The sequence below is a fragment of the Arachis hypogaea genome, chromosome 14, assembly GCF_003086295.3.
Source record: "Arachis hypogaea cultivar Tifrunner chromosome 14, arahy.Tifrunner.gnm2.J5K5, whole genome shotgun sequence".
In the NCBI taxonomy this organism is placed as follows: domain Eukaryota; kingdom Viridiplantae; phylum Streptophyta; class Magnoliopsida; order Fabales; family Fabaceae; genus Arachis; species Arachis hypogaea.
This window is the reverse complement of record NC_092049.1, coordinates 18412900-18429520: the sequence shown is the minus strand read 5'-3', so window position 1 is coordinate 18429520 and position 16621 is coordinate 18412900. Positions and strand designations below refer to the sequence as shown.

General features: G+C 34.7%; 2 protein-coding genes across 2 annotated transcripts; one reads left to right on the top strand and one right to left on the bottom strand.

The window, feature by feature from the left end:
• Positions 1-287: 287 nt before the first annotated feature.
• Positions 288-5235, top strand: LOC112741744 (ubiquitin-like-specific protease ESD4). The gene is made up of 9 exons (XM_025790837.3): positions 288-1460; positions 1897-1973; positions 2056-2149; positions 2276-2374; positions 3161-3253; positions 3348-3467; positions 4140-4243; positions 4338-4410; positions 4789-5235. Exons 1-9 carry the CDS (start codon positions 564-566, stop codon positions 4849-4851), a joined length of 1620 nt encoding a protein of 539 aa, XP_025646622.1. The 5' UTR covers positions 288-563; the 3' UTR covers positions 4852-5235.
• Positions 5236-11243: 6008 nt separating this feature from the next.
• Positions 11244-14202, bottom strand: LOC112741743 (origin of replication complex subunit 5). Its single transcript, XM_025790836.3, has 5 exons — positions 13998-14202; positions 12729-13594; positions 12231-12650; positions 11572-11887; positions 11244-11470 (listed from the first exon to the last, which is right to left on the bottom strand). Exons 2-5 carry the CDS (start codon positions 13565-13567, stop codon positions 11417-11419), a joined length of 1629 nt encoding a protein of 542 aa, XP_025646621.1. The 5' UTR covers positions 13568-13594; positions 13998-14202; the 3' UTR covers positions 11244-11416.
• Positions 14203-16621: the final 2419 nt, after the last annotated feature.

Below are 16621 nucleotides of genomic sequence, written 5' to 3'. Positions count from 1 at the left end.
CCGTTTAGTTTTTATTTTTATTTTTTATTATTTTTTAAAATATATTAACTAAATTTATTGTGTAAAACAAAAAATATTAATAATTTTTAAATTTTTTAATTATAAAAATTAAATAAAAAATATATTAATAATTAACGTGTCACGTAAATATATTTTAAAAAATCATTAATATAAACACTAATCAATTTTATGAAATTAAATATCAAAAATAAAAAAAAATAATTTTTTTTTATTTAATGAAGATATGTTTTGGATATTCATGTCACTCAAAAAGATATGTTTTGGATATTCACAAAAGAAAAATTCAGAGTACGAAACACACACATGACATGAGACTCGAGAGTCGAGACACTCTCCGTACTCGTAGCACACTCGCGAGTCAACCTACGAACTATGGTCTAGGGTTTTTCTTTACCCCCCAACCCTCCAATTAGGGAAAAAAAAAAAAAAAAAAAGAAAACCCTGATTCCCAAAATTGCACGACAGGACATGCTGCTTGTTCAACTTATTCATCCTATTCTTCTTCTTCTTCTTCTTCTTCAGTCGTTCCTTGTCATCGATCAATGGGTATCATGACCACCACTCACCGCAAGCGCACCCAAGAATGCATGAACTTCCCCCATTTTCAATCCCACCAGATTCCCCAATCTCCCATTCCCTCTATTTCTCATACTAAGCGACCTAAATTATCACCTTCAATTATACCCACACCTACTCCCGCCACCCGACCCATTTCCACCGCCACCACCGCCACTGGTAACCGGATCTCCCGGTACCCTGAGCCCAAGGGGCCCTTCCGCAGGGAGGTTCACGCTCCTTGCAGGCCCAATAAATTCGTTTTTTCGGGCTCCAGGGCTGCTAGGGTTACCGCATATTCGCATCGGAACGACGAGCACATCGGTGACGACGACACCGACGACGGCATGGGAAACTTTTTGGCGCGAAGCTACGGGATTGTGAAGCAAGCGCTGTATGATTTCACTGGGAAGGGGAAGAAGGAGGTGGTGGAATTGGACGCTGATGAGCGCGGGCAGGACGAGGCTTCGGAGGATTTGAGCGTTCGGGAGGTTGAGAATGTCGAAATTGGGGGTGAAGGGAGGTCGCTGGTGGCGGACAAGAGGTGGATTGGGAATGATGCAGTTGTGGTTGAGGTGCCGGAGGTGGAATTCGTAGATGCTAGGGCTGGGGACGGGAGGAAGTCAACGTCGACGGTGGTGGATTCGGAGTTGACTAATAGTGGTTTGAAGATGGTGGAAAATGATGCTGCAGGGATGGGTTTGGCTGCTCTGATCCGTGAGCATGAGCAGAACCCTGAAAATGTTCATCTTTATAAGAAGTTGCTTCTGGCAGCTGGCAGAAGAGACGACAAACTCGGGTGGCTGAGCTTTGAAATTGAGCGGAACGAGAAAAAGATAGCTGGATTCGAATTGTTGCGGCCGAAGAAGGCAGAACCAGTTGAGGTGATGAACATATTGATAAAACTGACCCATTTTGTCGTTGATGCCTTGTTTCTTACAGACTGAGAGTCTCTGAAATGGGAGTGAAATTTGGGGAGAATTTTTCATGAACTGTTTCATGTGTGAATTTACACATGAATTTAGTCCATGAAGAATTCTTCCTCATTCTTTATCCCATACCAAACTCACCATGAGTAGTAGTGTTTTGTTGTTTTTGTACTTATGTTGTCAATTTTTAGTAGAACTGTGTTTCAGTCTATGGCCTAGGTAACCTTTATAATTTCGTAGTTTGACATCCTTGGGCTAGCAAGCTTTTGTGATGGAGCTGGCCCTTAATTCTAGTGAAATGCTTGTGGGCGCTTAGCGTTTGTGTTGGTTAAGGGATGAGAGATTCTATAAATGTTAATGTAATTTACACTATTGTTTGCATGACTTTCAGGAAGTACCACGTGAACCATTTCTCGCACTTACAGAGGAAGAGGAAGATGAGGTTGCAAGTGCCTTTTTAGCCAACCGGTATGCTTCGATGATTATGCTATGTCTTGTCATGAAAAAGCTTAATCTGTACTCTTAGCTTGTTGTGGGCTTGTATCTGCAGAAGGAAGATCTTGGTTACACACGATGAATCCAACATTGAGATAAGTGGAGAAAAGTTTCAGTGCCTTAGGCCAGGTGCATGGTTGAACGATGAGGTGATCTTGTTTGCTTATTACATGTTTTTCCTTTTTGAGAGGAAAGAGACTAATTTTATACCTAACTGTATCATGATTTGATATTTTTGTGATATGAAATTTTATAGGAGTACCTTAATGTTGCAGGTGATAAATTTGTACCTTGAGTTGCTGAAAGAGAGGGAGAAAAGAGACCCACAGAGGTTTCTTAAATGCCATTTTTTCAATACATTTTTCTACAAAAAGGTATAATAGATTCTATTACAAAATAAATTTCAATCTTTAATTGACTACTGTCGACTACATTCTCTATAAGATGAGGCCATTTTATCCTCTTCGTGCATTGGTTTCTGTTGACCAAGGATTATTGTTGTCTAACTCCTGTTTCAACCCGAATTCATCTTATTCCTATATAGTTTATTGATTTATGCCAAAACCTTGATAGTTTTACACGAATATAGGTCTCTGTCATCTTTGTGTGTTTTTAGTGTTTGTGCATGCCGTGATACTAGGGATGATAACCTCGAAACTTTCGGGCTGAGATTAATATTTTCCTTATTCACAATTGGACAGAGGTAGTCTATTTATATTGTTGGACCCAATAGTGAATTAGCGATGAATATTTTAGTCAGTTCCTGGAAATAGCATCACTGCTAATTATCGAGCACCTGAACAAAGACTTCAAATTTGACTTCTCATTAAAATTATTCAAATATTCATCACCATTTCCAGCATTTCCCCAAGGAAGAACAAATGGTTATTTGTTAATAGTTTCCTGACATTGAGACCATGGAACCCTTTGGGTGTAGCTCTTCCTTGAATCCTGTGTAAAACATGATGCTTTGAACTGGACTGCCTTTTTTTATTGAGGCCTGGTATTGTGATCCTTTGGGCCACTATATGCAGTGTCGTTACTGGAAAATCTGGCACTGAACTGGTTTGCATATGATATCCAGTTTATCTATGTTTATAATTTGTCATTTATTCATATGGTCAGATATTGATGCTTTTGATTTTCAATGTTAATTGCAGCTAATAAGTGGCAGGAGTGGTTATGATTTCAAATCTGTCAGAAGATGGACCAGCCAAAGGAAATTAGGATATGGTCTAATTGAATGTGATAAAGTAATTATATTGAAACTAAATTTTCAGTTTCTCTATCTTACTGCAGGTTGATTTGATTTTCATGCTGGTCTCTAATCTAATTTGTTGTTACCAGATTTTTGTGCCTATACATAAAGAGATCCACTGGTGCTTGGCTATTATCAATAAGAAAGATCAGAAATTCCAGTATCTTGACTCATTGAAAGGAATGGACAACCAAGTGCTGAAAGTACTGGTAAAGTTTCAGTTTGCTCTGTGTAATTTAACTGCAAATTTCATATTCCAAGCTGCATACTGCTAAAAGTGCTAATAAAAGGTATCAAATGTGAATGTAATCCAGACATGTTCATTGATTTTATTTTTTGCGATGATTTCAACTGGTAATTTTGAACTTCTGGTTCTGCTTAAGTTTGGGTTCTGCCTAGAGTTCTCTGTTTGTTGGAAATCTTGAGCCATCTTTATTATTCAGTACATGCATATTAGAATCTGAGTGAAAGTGACATATGTTATCTTGCTCATCAAAACAAGCCTAATGTGAAGCTGGTTGTTGATGCAAACATAAATATGTTGCCTAAGATGCAGTTGGATGTGTGTAACAACGTGTTTATCTACTAGGTGTGCTTGTGAGGTCAGAGATCAAATTCGTATGCAGTGCTTTAGTCAAGTAACTAACAATAAAATCAGGTGGATTTGGAGGAAATGTAAACAATGATAAAAATGATAAATAGAATGTAGGAAAGAGATTGAGAGATAACCAAGAAAAGTAAAGAAATGGATAGCTTATAAGTTAGAAGGTCATTACAATAGAGGTCTTGCATCATTCAAGACGGGAGAGGCAATGTTTTTTTTTTTTTTTTTTTTGTCTATCAGCCAAATAAGAAACTTACAAAAGATGTACATGTCCCAGGCTAGATATTATGTGGACGAGGTGAAGGACAAGACCGGTAAAGACCTAGATGTGAGTTCTTGGGAAAAAGAATTCGTTGAAGACCTTCCTGAGCAAGAGAATGGGTTTGTATTCTAATCTTCTGTGAACAGAGCATATTGACATCACTGTTTTATTTTGGTGTATTATTCTCTAAGCAGCAGTTTCTATTTTGAATAGGTATGATTGTGGGGTGTTTATGATCAAATATGCCGACTTCTATAGTAGAGGCCTGGGGCTGTGTTTTAACCAGGTAGGATGTGGCGTTCCATTTGTAGGGGTAAAACTATTTGTCTCGGTTTTGACCGGTTTCTATTTCTTTTTTCTCTTAAGTCAATAAATAACTAAAACCATTTGTCTATGTTCAATAAGGACAGAAATTTAATTGCTTAAGATCTTCCAAAATTAATTGTTCAGTAGTTCTTTCTTTGTCGTCTAGTTGGTGTGCTCTGTAAATTGTCCATGGTTTGACAAAGTTAATCAAATACCAGTGTTTTCTGCACTGGAACCTACTTAAAACTTTTAATGAATGCTCATTTTGAACCTCAAGAGATTGGCAGAGGATGCTTTTTCTATGTTTTAGAATTTCTTTCATATTATTTCAGAATTGAATTTCTCTTTCCGTTTGTAGGAACATATGCCCTACTTCCGCCAGAGAACAGCTAAGGAGATCTTGAGATTGAGAGCTGAATAAGCAAAGGAGACAGTGACTTCTCATAAGTAATCAGATGCGCTATTGCCCCCACCAAAGCTGGATTTTGAGATTCAGAAGGCCAGTAATATCTATTTTTGCAGCACATGTTGATGAAGGATTCTTCATTCCTGTGTTAATGATAGCCATTCTAGAGTTGGAGCATTTCATAGCTTGCTGACCATAAATATGGTACAAGTATCCGGGTAGAGCCTGTCTACTAGTGTAGAATGCAGTAGGATGTATATGCTATTTTTACAAGTGTGAATCATTTAGTTGAAGATGAGGCATTATTTTTAAGGCTTAGGTGTTAGTCGTGTAATGGTAAATATGCTTCCCAATTTTGGATGTGGTTTTGATACTGAAGATCATCGACTTATTTGCTTCTATCCTGTCTTGCACCTTTTTTTGAAAAAAAAAAATGATATGGCTTTTTTATTCCTTTTCATATGTGAAGCGAATTCATAGGAAGAAAAGTAATCATTGTTGCGTTGGTTTTGATTATGAAAGGCTATGTGTTGCACCATTTTTAATGAGATTAGAAAACTAAGGATTGGTGTTTTAGATTTGAAGAGGTTTTGTAGACTATTCCTTGATTTTGATTATGTTGAGCCTCAGCTTATAGTATGTTAACAATCATATCTATATTTTATGAAAATTGATACCAAGGAAATTCTATAATCAAATTCAAGTAATAACATATAGATTGCTTATAATTTTGTTATATAAGAATATTATAGTAGAGCAATACAACAATATGATAAACCTCACTGAGAGCAGAAAAAAAATTCTCAACGCATAAAGCTAAATGTTGACGGCTCAGTCATCCAACCCACTGGTTCTGGAACTTGCGGCGGCCTCTTTTGTCTTTTGTAGTGGAGATGGTAACCTCGTGGCGGGCTTCATGAAGAAAATTGGAAGAATCACAATAACATTTGCAGAAATTTGGGCCATCTACACCGGAATAAAGCTAATAGTGGAGTTGGGAATCAACAGATTACAGATAGAGACTGATTCTTCCTGTGCGTTGAAATTAATTGACGGGTCATCTAGTAGCCACCATCATATGCTTTTTCTTATTAGGGCCACTGAGGATCTCCGCAGCAAAATGACTTGTGTCGTTTAAGCACGTATTTCGCGAAGCTAATTTCTGTGCTGATGCACTGGCAAAGCAAGCTCAGTCAATCTCGACTGATCTTCTTTGTTTTACAACTCCATCCCCTTTCCTGATGCCTCTCCTTGCTGATGACAAAGGTAGAAGGAAGAGTGTGAGAGTGGTGCCAACGTAGTTGACTTTTGTTTTGGGCCTTTGGCCCTCCTTTTTAATAAAAAAAATATTATAGTAGATATCATTCTGCTTTGAAAACAAGCATATATATCTTCCTTTCAACTTGAATATTATTTCTTGTAATAGTTTTCACAATAATTAGTAAGGTGGTCTATGCTACTATAATTATTCAACTCATTTTATAATAGTTCTCACAATAATTAACAAGGTGATCTCTATAACTAAAATCCCTTAATAGTCTTTATTATCTTCTACATTATTCAATTCATATTTTTTAAAACATATAATTCACATGCATATACACACATTAGAGGCAATATTTGAAGTTATAATGATACTGACAAATGTTAAAGAATATTAGAGTCTCTTAAAAAAGTGATGGTAAAGAGGGGATACTCTACTATACAGATTGAGGTTGTATAGAGAGAGAATTAAATTTCTTTTATAGTTATTTTTTATTATTTTATTAATATTCAAAATGTGAGTCATAATATTTTTAATCTCTCTTTCATCACATAAAAAGAAAGATCTATAAACTTATATTTTTACCATATAATTCACCTAAAGAGGATGATAAAGAGGATGAGTTATAAAATGAAAAAATGTTATATAAAATTACTATAAAAATAATTGCTAGCTTAAAAAACTGACTTTTGAACGGATTCAAGTAGTCAATCAATGTTATTTTATTGTATTTTAATATTTATATTTTCATTTTATCCAATGAAAATGCAATTTATTTACTTATCAAAATAATTGATAATATAGATATATGAAGTTTTAATTTTTGAAATAAAAATTAATAAAGATACTATATTTTGTGTGTTCACTTGCATAAAATATATATTAAAATATAAAATACACATTAAAATTGAAATAACAAGAATATTTATACACAAATATACAATAATTAATTTTTTATGTATATAACATTTGTAGTAAAGATAATCTTTGATATTATATAAATAATTACGAATCTTAAAATGTTCATGGAATTATAATGTATATTTTCATGTGATTAAACTTTTATTATTTTAAAAAATATTTTTTCATTCATATCCATAGTTATGTATTTAAAATTATTTTATAATATTTATTAATTACTGCTATCATTTATTTGAATTCGTGCACAAAGCGCAAGTCTTATTCTAGTTAGAATAATGTTAGGCGTGGTTTTGTGGTTAAGAAATATGATTTGCATTTTTATACGAACAAAAAACACAGCTTCGATATTACAACTTACATAAAAAAATTTTAATATTATCAGAAAGTTTACATAAAAAATTATGAAGTTAGAATTTTTAATGTATCTTTTATGTATTTTTAAAATAAAGAATAAAGTGACAAATAAATTCTTAAAGATTTATATTTTAGATAGATTAATTCCTAAAAAAAAAAGTACTAATAAAATAAGGGAAAAGCTCAGTATACAAGCGATTAGGGCTTGTAACTATTACAAGTTCATTAACGCCTAATCCACTAAAACGCGTTGCAACTCCTACGTCACTTACACGCGCTATACAAAGATCCCGCGTTTGTATAACTACCAAATTTAAAAGATTTGTTTCCTTCTTTGTTTTCCTTCTTTCCAAATTTCATCGTTCTTCTTCTCGCGCGTCTTCCCCTGGTTTTTCGATCGTTCTTTTCTTCTCCTTTCTCATTGGTTTGTTCTTCGTCATTGACGTTAGTTCTTCTCTCTGTAACTCCAGTTTCGTTTTCTTTTCGATTTTCTGGTTTCTGAAATCAAAGTTTGAACTCGTTTTGAAGATAATAGATGATTCAACCTCAGATTGTCAGCTGAATCAGGGCGAAGTGGAGCACAAATAGGAAGGAAAACGAGATTAAGAATCAATTGATTACATGTAGCAAAGAGGAAAAATGAAACCCTCATAGCAAAGACTCATTTGATAGGAATTGGAATGATTTTCTGCTAAATTTTGATCTTGTGGACAACAAGTGGCTTTCAGGTAGTGTTAGGTTAAAATCTGCAGCAGAAGTGTAAATTTAATTTTTTATCGGGTGTATTTATAGTCTGTGTTTGGGTGTATTATGCAGATCTCTATGCAGACCGTCATATATGGGTTCCAATCTATTTGGAATTCTGGATCACCACTTCATATTATAGTACCTGTAAATCAGACATTTTGAATACACCAGAGAGAGTTTAATTAATTTTGGTCTTGTGGACAACAAGTGGCTTTCAGGTAGTGTTGGGTTAAAATCTGCAGCAGAGGTGTAAATTTAATTTTTTATCGGGTGTATTTATAGTCTGTGTTTGGGTGTATTATGCAGATCTCTATGCAGACCGTCATATATGGGTTCCAATCTATCTGGATCACCACTTCATATTATAGTACCTATAAATCAGACATTTTGAATACACCAGAGAGAGTTTAATTAATTTTGGTCTTGTGGACAACAAGTGGCTTTCTGGTAGTTCTGGGTTAAAATCTGCAGCAGAGGTGTAAATTTAATTTTTTATCGGGTGTATTTATAGTCTGTGTTTGGGTGTATTATGCAGATCTCTATGCAGACCGTCATATATGGGTTCCAATCTATCTGGATCACCACTTCATATTATAGTACCTGTAAATCAGACATTTTGAATACACCAGAGAGAGTTTAATTAATTTTGGTCTTGTGGACAACAAGTGGCTTTCAGGTAGTGTTGGGTTAAAATCTGCAGTAGAGGTGTAAATTTAATTTTTTATCGGGTGTATTTATAGTCTGTGTTTGGGTGTATTATGCAGATCTCTATGCAGACCGTCATATATGGGTTCCAATCTATCTGGATCACCACTTCATATTATAGTACCTGTAAATCAGACATTTTGAATACACCAGAGAGAGTTTAATTATGGAAAAAAAAATTTACTTATAATTGGATCAAATATATTTACACCATGTGTTCAATTTCTTACAAGAGTATATAACAGTTACATTAATCAGTGACAATATCATTAGAATCTATCTGACAAAATGGACTCAATAACAATGAGGATGGCCTGAACAGTCTTATTGCATCACTTCTCCTCGCTCATATTTCTGAATTTCTCACTCAACAGATGGGTTGCACACTTTAGGTCCTTGATTTGCTGTAAACAAAGCAAAATTAGAGTTAGATATATTTCTATTATGAAAAACTGATTTGATCGAAGACATATATTTGTTCTTACATTTTTTTCAGCTTGGTTTCTGCCTGTCATTTTTTCTGAAATGAAAAATACACCCATAGATATCAGTCAGATATCACTCAAATACACCCAAATGATTACAGAAATACACCCAAAAGATTACAGAAAATACACCCAAACGGTTACAAGAATTCACCCAAACCAAAATTCGTTGAAGTACATCTTATGCATAATTCAGAACTCTTTCTCTTTCTCCTCCTCATCTTCTGCTGCTTCTTCTTCTTCAAAAACGATTTTACCATGAAAAATCGAAAAAAAAAAGAGAAAACAGAGAGAAAAGACGTAAATGAAGAAGAAGAAAAAGAGGAAAACGAGGAAGAAGAACGTGCAGAAACGAAAGAAAAGGAGAAGAAGAAGAGTAAGAGGAAGAAGAACGTGCAGCAAGAAAAAGAAAAAGAATTTTAGAAACCATGAAAATAGAGGAAGAGGAAGAGGAAGAGGAAGAGGACGAAGAGGAACCGATTGAGTGGGGCGCGTGTAGTTACGCTCCATTCAAAACGAGAAGAGGAAGAGGAAGAGGAAGAGGAAGAGGAAGAAGACGAAGAAGAAGAAAAAGAGAAGAAGAAGAAGAAGAAGAAGACGAAGAGGAACCGATTGAGTGGGGCGCGTGTAGTTACGCTCCATTCAAAACGAGTTAATGCGCGTGTTAATGAAGTTTGGGCTGATAACTTGTAAAACTTGTACGGCCTTTTTACTTGTATGTGTAGCAGGCCCCATAAAATAATAAGTATGGACAAGTTAGTTCAAATTAAGATCTTCTACTTTTAAAGCTAATTTAAAAGTATTCTTGAAAATTTTATTGATATTTTTCTAGGGACTAATTTATTCGAAAAGTAAATTCTTAGGAATGTATTTGTCACCTTACTCAAAATAAAAGATCTAAAACTTTCTATTAACAATAAATTTAACAAGTGCGTTATTTGTAAAATCCAAAATGGTAAAAAAAAAGGCAGTTGTTAATTCGATTTTGTTGTATTAAAAGTTTTCTTTTCCACCAAAAAATTGTGTTAAAGAAACATTAGACATAGTAATCTTTGCAGAAATAAATCGACTCTACAGAAATTTGACTTGTCTATACCGCAATTGAATGTCAATTTATTCCTTTATAATTTCCTTTTTGACCTAATCACCACTGATGCCAACCCTAATTATGTTACCCCAAATCCCTTGTGAACGCCAATTGAGAAGCTAAGGTAATGTGGACTCATCAAGAAAAAATGAACGAGTCAAAGAATCTGTTGTTAGTAGAAGACGAAGGCGTTGTTCTTTAATATTCTAATAGCATGATAGGAATTTAGAATTTTAGGTAAACTACAGATTTTGTCTTTGTTTCGGAAAAGTTTCAAAAAACAAGGATAAAAGTATACTTTACCCTCTAACGAGGCATGAGTTTGAATAATACGTTAAAATAAAGGCAATAGGAGCCTTTGAATAGTTCGTAAAAGACTAAAAGCAAAACCATTTTATATGAAGCAATTCAGTAATAAGGTAAATGAACGGGCTTGCCTGTCCTCCCCGCCAAAAGCTCACCCTGTGGTCCCAAATTTCTACCCCGCTTCGCCTAATGGCGGAATGGAAGGTTAACGGGCCAAGCCCACCAATGGTTTTTTTTTAACTATAAAATATTAAAAAATATATAATTTCACAAATATTTATAAACTTATAATAAAGTCTTTATAATTCTAAATATCTAATAAACATAATCATTAACCAAGTTTTTTGAAGCTTGGCGGGTAAGCTCGCACCACCCCGCCAAAACCCATCAAAACCCGCGGGTTAGGCGGTGCGAGTTAAGCGAGCTTTTTTATGATAGCGGTCTTAAATTTCTAGCCCAGCCCGCTTTTTTTTTGCGAGTTACGCAAGCCGGACCGACGGGTTTCGGCCCATTTGCCATCCCCTAGGTGAAACTGGTCTAACTAAGCATCGCCTTTTGCATTTGATGTATTCTGTCAAGAAAGAAAAATTAAAGAAAATAGTAAAGGGGGTCCAACCATCCTGCTACATTTGGTTTGAATTCAACATACTCTTCCTCAGATCAGAAAAAAATTCATAACCAAGCTTTGTGAAGCATCAATATCAAAGATCGCTAGGTTCTTTTGTACAAGTAACTTGATAAAGGGAACTTAAGGCTCCTTGCAACCTGCTTGAACATTGAACAACAATGAAAAATATTGTTCTTTATTTCAAATCTCACATAACAAAGAATTCTGTTGGAGCATTAAGCGGGAAAGTGAGGTTTACCTTCAAAGCCAAGTCTTCTGATATACTTGACCGATACCGAGTTGAGCCTTCAATTGGACAGCTTCTTCCTTTAAATATAAATTTAGCATTGCAGAGGCTGGATAGCTGCAAGAGAACATCAGACATCAGATCGCCACAGGCACCTTCAACTCCTAGTCCGAAACCATTTTGTTCTTCCTCATTGGATGGATCATCTGCAACCGATACAATACACTGAAAGATGGCTAGCAACCTCTCCAATGGGAAACTTCCAGGTCCTTTCATTAGTAGCTCCTCTTCTAGACTTTCCTTCTTTTCTGGCACCTTCTCAGAGGGCCTGGACGCAAAAAAGAACAGAGACTACGAAGTTAAACATGCATTGCTCGAAAAAGAGACAGAACAAAAGCAGAGTCGTACTACAGATTGAGACCTAATTTTTGTAAATTAGGCATCAACTAACAATTCCAATCAAATACACAATAGTCTTTTTTAAATCCTTCACAGAAAGACAATAATAGAACAGAAAATAAGTAAACAGAAAAATACAAAGAATGGGCTTCATTCAAGGTGATAAAAATATATATACTGAAGGTTGTAACCAGAGTACTAGTCTCAGAAAATTGTGTTCATACTATTTGTTACCAGCAGGCATAATTTTGGGATTAAATCACCATACTTACTTCCTCTTTCGCTTTCGGTTATCAGAACCTCCTTTGGAATCGAAAAGTGAAGCATCAAGAGTAGCTGGGTTTCTAGAAGCAAGAAATGCTGAAATAAGGAGATATTTTGCACTAGTAGACATGTGAAAATCTAGCTTGGCAACTTCTTCACAGTGCTCCAATTTCCTTGGAGTCCCCTTCTGTTTTGTCTCTTTAGAGCTCTCGACTTTTGACAAAGGAAGAGATGAAACCTTAAATATCTCATTTAGAGAGGAGGAGACATGACGCATTATATGACTGAATAGCCTTCTCTTCATGTCTTCATTAGGAACGATGCTTTTATTGCTTAAAGGTTCACAATATTTTTCATATAGTGGCTTGAAGGCAGTGGACAATTCATCGATCTGCCTAGTAATTCTAAAGAAAGGCCTTAGAGCTACACTACAAAAGAAACAAAAGTTCACTATGAGATCATGTAAAGCTGAAAATGAAAAGTGATGTAGTTTTAAAATGTCTTACTCCAGAAATGAGGAATATAGCTTCGGGTTCGCTTGGTTTCTCAACAATATTTTACGAATATCAGCTTCTACATAATCAGGAAAGTATACCGGGATAGGCTCCACATAACCCATGTTAGAGTAAAAGGTATCTGGAGAAGAATTGCTGATAAAAATCAGACCTACCTCAGGCATCTTTAGCATATCATAAAGATTAAACAGCAAGGGCAATATAGTAGAGCTCTTATCCCACTCCCTAACAAGCTGAAAATTGTCGAATACCAGGTAGATCATGTTTCCGATTCCACCTTGCATCGTCTTGCTTGACATCAACTTCTCAGACTTCTCCTTTAGATCGTTTATGGCATTTGTCAATGCCTCCCGAAGAAAATTAACAAAATCCGATGGTCTCTCACAGCGCTTTGCATTTGAATAGCCATTGGCAGCACTTCTTCTATGGAGATGTAGTTGATTTAGAATAGATTCAAATAAGATACGCGGATTATAACATGTCCTGCAGCTAGAATAAACAAGTGGCCTGTTGAGATGCCTGAATAGTTTAAGAATGATACTAGTTTTTCCAGTGGAAGCACCTCCATACACAAACAAAGGGAGCGTAGGAGTGTTCAATGGTCCCAAAAGGTGCACAATCTCACGAATCTGGCTATTTCTACCGGGAAAATTAGAAAGCAAGTCATCCAGGCTAACAGGTTCCCCTCCAACTAAAAGATCATTGATTGTTTGCGGTTCAAGGCTATTCACTTTAACAGAAGATACATCATTTGAAGTCGATGCCCAAGATGAAGTTGAAGACCTTCTTGTTCTTCTGGGAATTTGTGGTGCTTCTTCCTCTTTATCCATGTACTTTAGGTGCTAAATACCCTTAACCTGTGGTCAATGATGGAAATTATGGAATCATCAATTAGAAATTAAATTAAAAACTAAAAAACAAAAGTATATTGTATCCAAGTCAATGCAAACATATCTCGTCAACAAAACCCTAATCACTACACTAATCAGATACATAAAGTATTATCAGGTGACAAGCAAAAGAGGACAAAAGATTTACTTTGAGTGATTTTATTTCATTTTAGGGTGTTGGGTTCAGTTTTTAACAAACTCATTGGTCTTTCTCTCTATGCGGTTCAAAGCTCAGCATTTGTTTAATATGAAGAAAACAAGGTGTGGTGACAACAATGAGCAAAAATACATGTACAAATTGAAGAGAACAAAGATGCAAAGCAACAGTTATAAAATCAAACAAATGAAGCATCTTCTAAACATCACTTACCAGTAACAAGAAGCAACCCTCTTTCACTTGAACTGAAACAAGAAACGCTGCCGCCAAAGAAGGAACTAAAACGGACCACAATGGTAAGAGGTGGTGACCGGTGATCGGTGATGGAAGGTGCAGGCAGCACAACCAAAATGTTGTTGCTCCCTGTGTGCCCTGTGTCCTGTGTGGGCTGTGGCATTAGTAGAGTGTTTTATTCAATGTAAAGCACTAAAGACTAAGAGCTTGTTTGAAAGCATTTAGTGCTAATTTCAGTAATTTGGATTGATTTTTTTTTAATTTTAAACTTTTTTTTTTTTTGAGAAAATGATAAATACATCTTGACTTTATGATTATATTTTGAGTAAAGTATTATTTTTGTCCCTAAAGTTAGTTTTAAAATTGTCCTAACGTTTCAATCGTCCTATTTAAGTCTCTAACGTTTTAAAATTGACTCAATGTTATCCGGGATCTGTTAACAGAATTGACGGCGGGACAAAATTGAGACGATTTTGAAACGTTAGAGATTTAAATAGGACGAAAATCTTGGGGACAAAAATGATACATAGAAATAAATTTTAATTTTATCCTTCAATAATATCAATTTTTTACTATACATAGTATTTAATTATTTTTTAATCACATCTAAATAAATTATACTTAATCATATTATTTTTATTTTAAATAAATTAATTTTTTTAATAATTTTACTCCTAAACATTTTTAGTTATGATGAAATATTTGTCGAATAACAATGAGTAGTATATAAACTTGCAGATATATATATATATATATATATATATATATATATATATATATATATATATATATATATATATATATATATATATAAAATATAAAATATACTTTTTGTTTCTAATGTATTAGAATTCTTTAAAATTATAAAAAAATAAATTTATTTAAAATGAAAGTAATGTGATTAAGTGTAATTTATTTAGATATAATTAAAAAATAATTGAATACTATATACAGTAAAAAATTAATATTATTGAAAGATAAAATTAAATTAAAATTTATTTTTATGTATCGTTTTTGTCCCTAACGTTTTCGTCCTATTTAAGTCCCTAACGTTTTAAAATCGTCTCAATTTTGTTCCGCCGTCAATTCTGTTAACGGATTCCTAACGGCAAGACAACATTGAGTCAATTTTGAAACGTTAGGGACTTAAATAGAACAATTGAAACATTAGGAGCAACTTTGGAATTTACCCCAAACGTTGGGGACAAAAATGATACTTTACTCTTATATTTTTAAGGATTTGAAAATATATTTAAGTTACTGACTTTTTCAAAATTTGGACATATCGACTACTATGTTAAATTTGTCCCATTTTAAAAACTCTTCCACGTATGCATTTGTATATCGGTCAGGCCAATATAACAGAAGTCATGTTTAATTTCCGCAGGACAAAAATATAACAGAAGTCATATTTAATATCCGCAAGACAAAAATATCTTTTTTCTCAAATTTTAATTTCCTTCAAATATTTTAGAGAAAATGACAAATAGGTCCTTGACCTTTTGTCCCGCGAACATTTTTGTCACTGACCATTGAAAAATACTTTTAAGTCCATGACCTTCACAAAATTTGGACAGATCAGTCCCTCCGTCCAAATGCCTCCGTCAGGGACTGATCTGCTCAAATGCCTCCGTCAAGGACTAATCCGTCCAAGTTTTGTGAATGTCAGAGACTTAAAAGTATTTTTCAATGGTCAAAAAAAAAATATCCGCAGGACAAAAAATCGGAGACCTATTTATCATTTTCTCAAATATTTTAATAGAACTTACTCTCTCCTAAACAAAAAAACGACTAAAACCCCATTTTGGTCCTTGAGATTCACGCGATTACTCATTTTAGTTCTCGAGATTTAAAATTACCTATACTGATCCTCCAGATTTAGATCCGGGCACCAATGTAGTCCCTCAACCCTTTTCGGTGATGACTCAGCAAACGGAGTGCCATGGTGGCACCCTCGCTGCCACGTTGGACCCTCTCTAAACGACGTCATTTCCCTCTTTAGCGCCCAAATAAATAAAAAAACGCTGTGACTTGTATATGAAGGAGCAGAAACGAGTTTTACCCCATACAAAATATTCATCTTCTTCTCTACCTCCATCATTCTTCTTCATCTCTAATCAATGGTGCCAGTGAAAAGTTTCTGAAATCATTCATCACCCAAGTTGAACTAACCCACGGCTAGGTTAGAGTGGAATCGTGTTTCAAAGGAAGGAGGTTGCTCTCCTCTCGTTCTTAGCCAAGGTAAGCGTTAATGTTGAAGTTTAGTGGCTTTAATTTTTTTTAATTTATTTTTGGAATGCATGTATGATTGTACTCTATGGTGCTGGTGTTCTTGTAAATGGAGAACCTTTATGCTTTGTTGCAACTATTTTTTCTAGAGTTTCTTTGATTGCTTATACGTTGGGTTGGGTTGTTGGGGTGCTCTGTTTTTTTATGAATGGAACAGGGGATGATGTTGATAGGGTTAGGGCTATGCAATTTTAAACTGGTTTTTGAATTTGGGTTTTCATCTCTGAACAATTTTGAATCTTACACTGAAAATTCAAGTTGATGGGGGATTTATCAACATGCATTTTGAAGAAAATCATTATTCAGATGAAGGG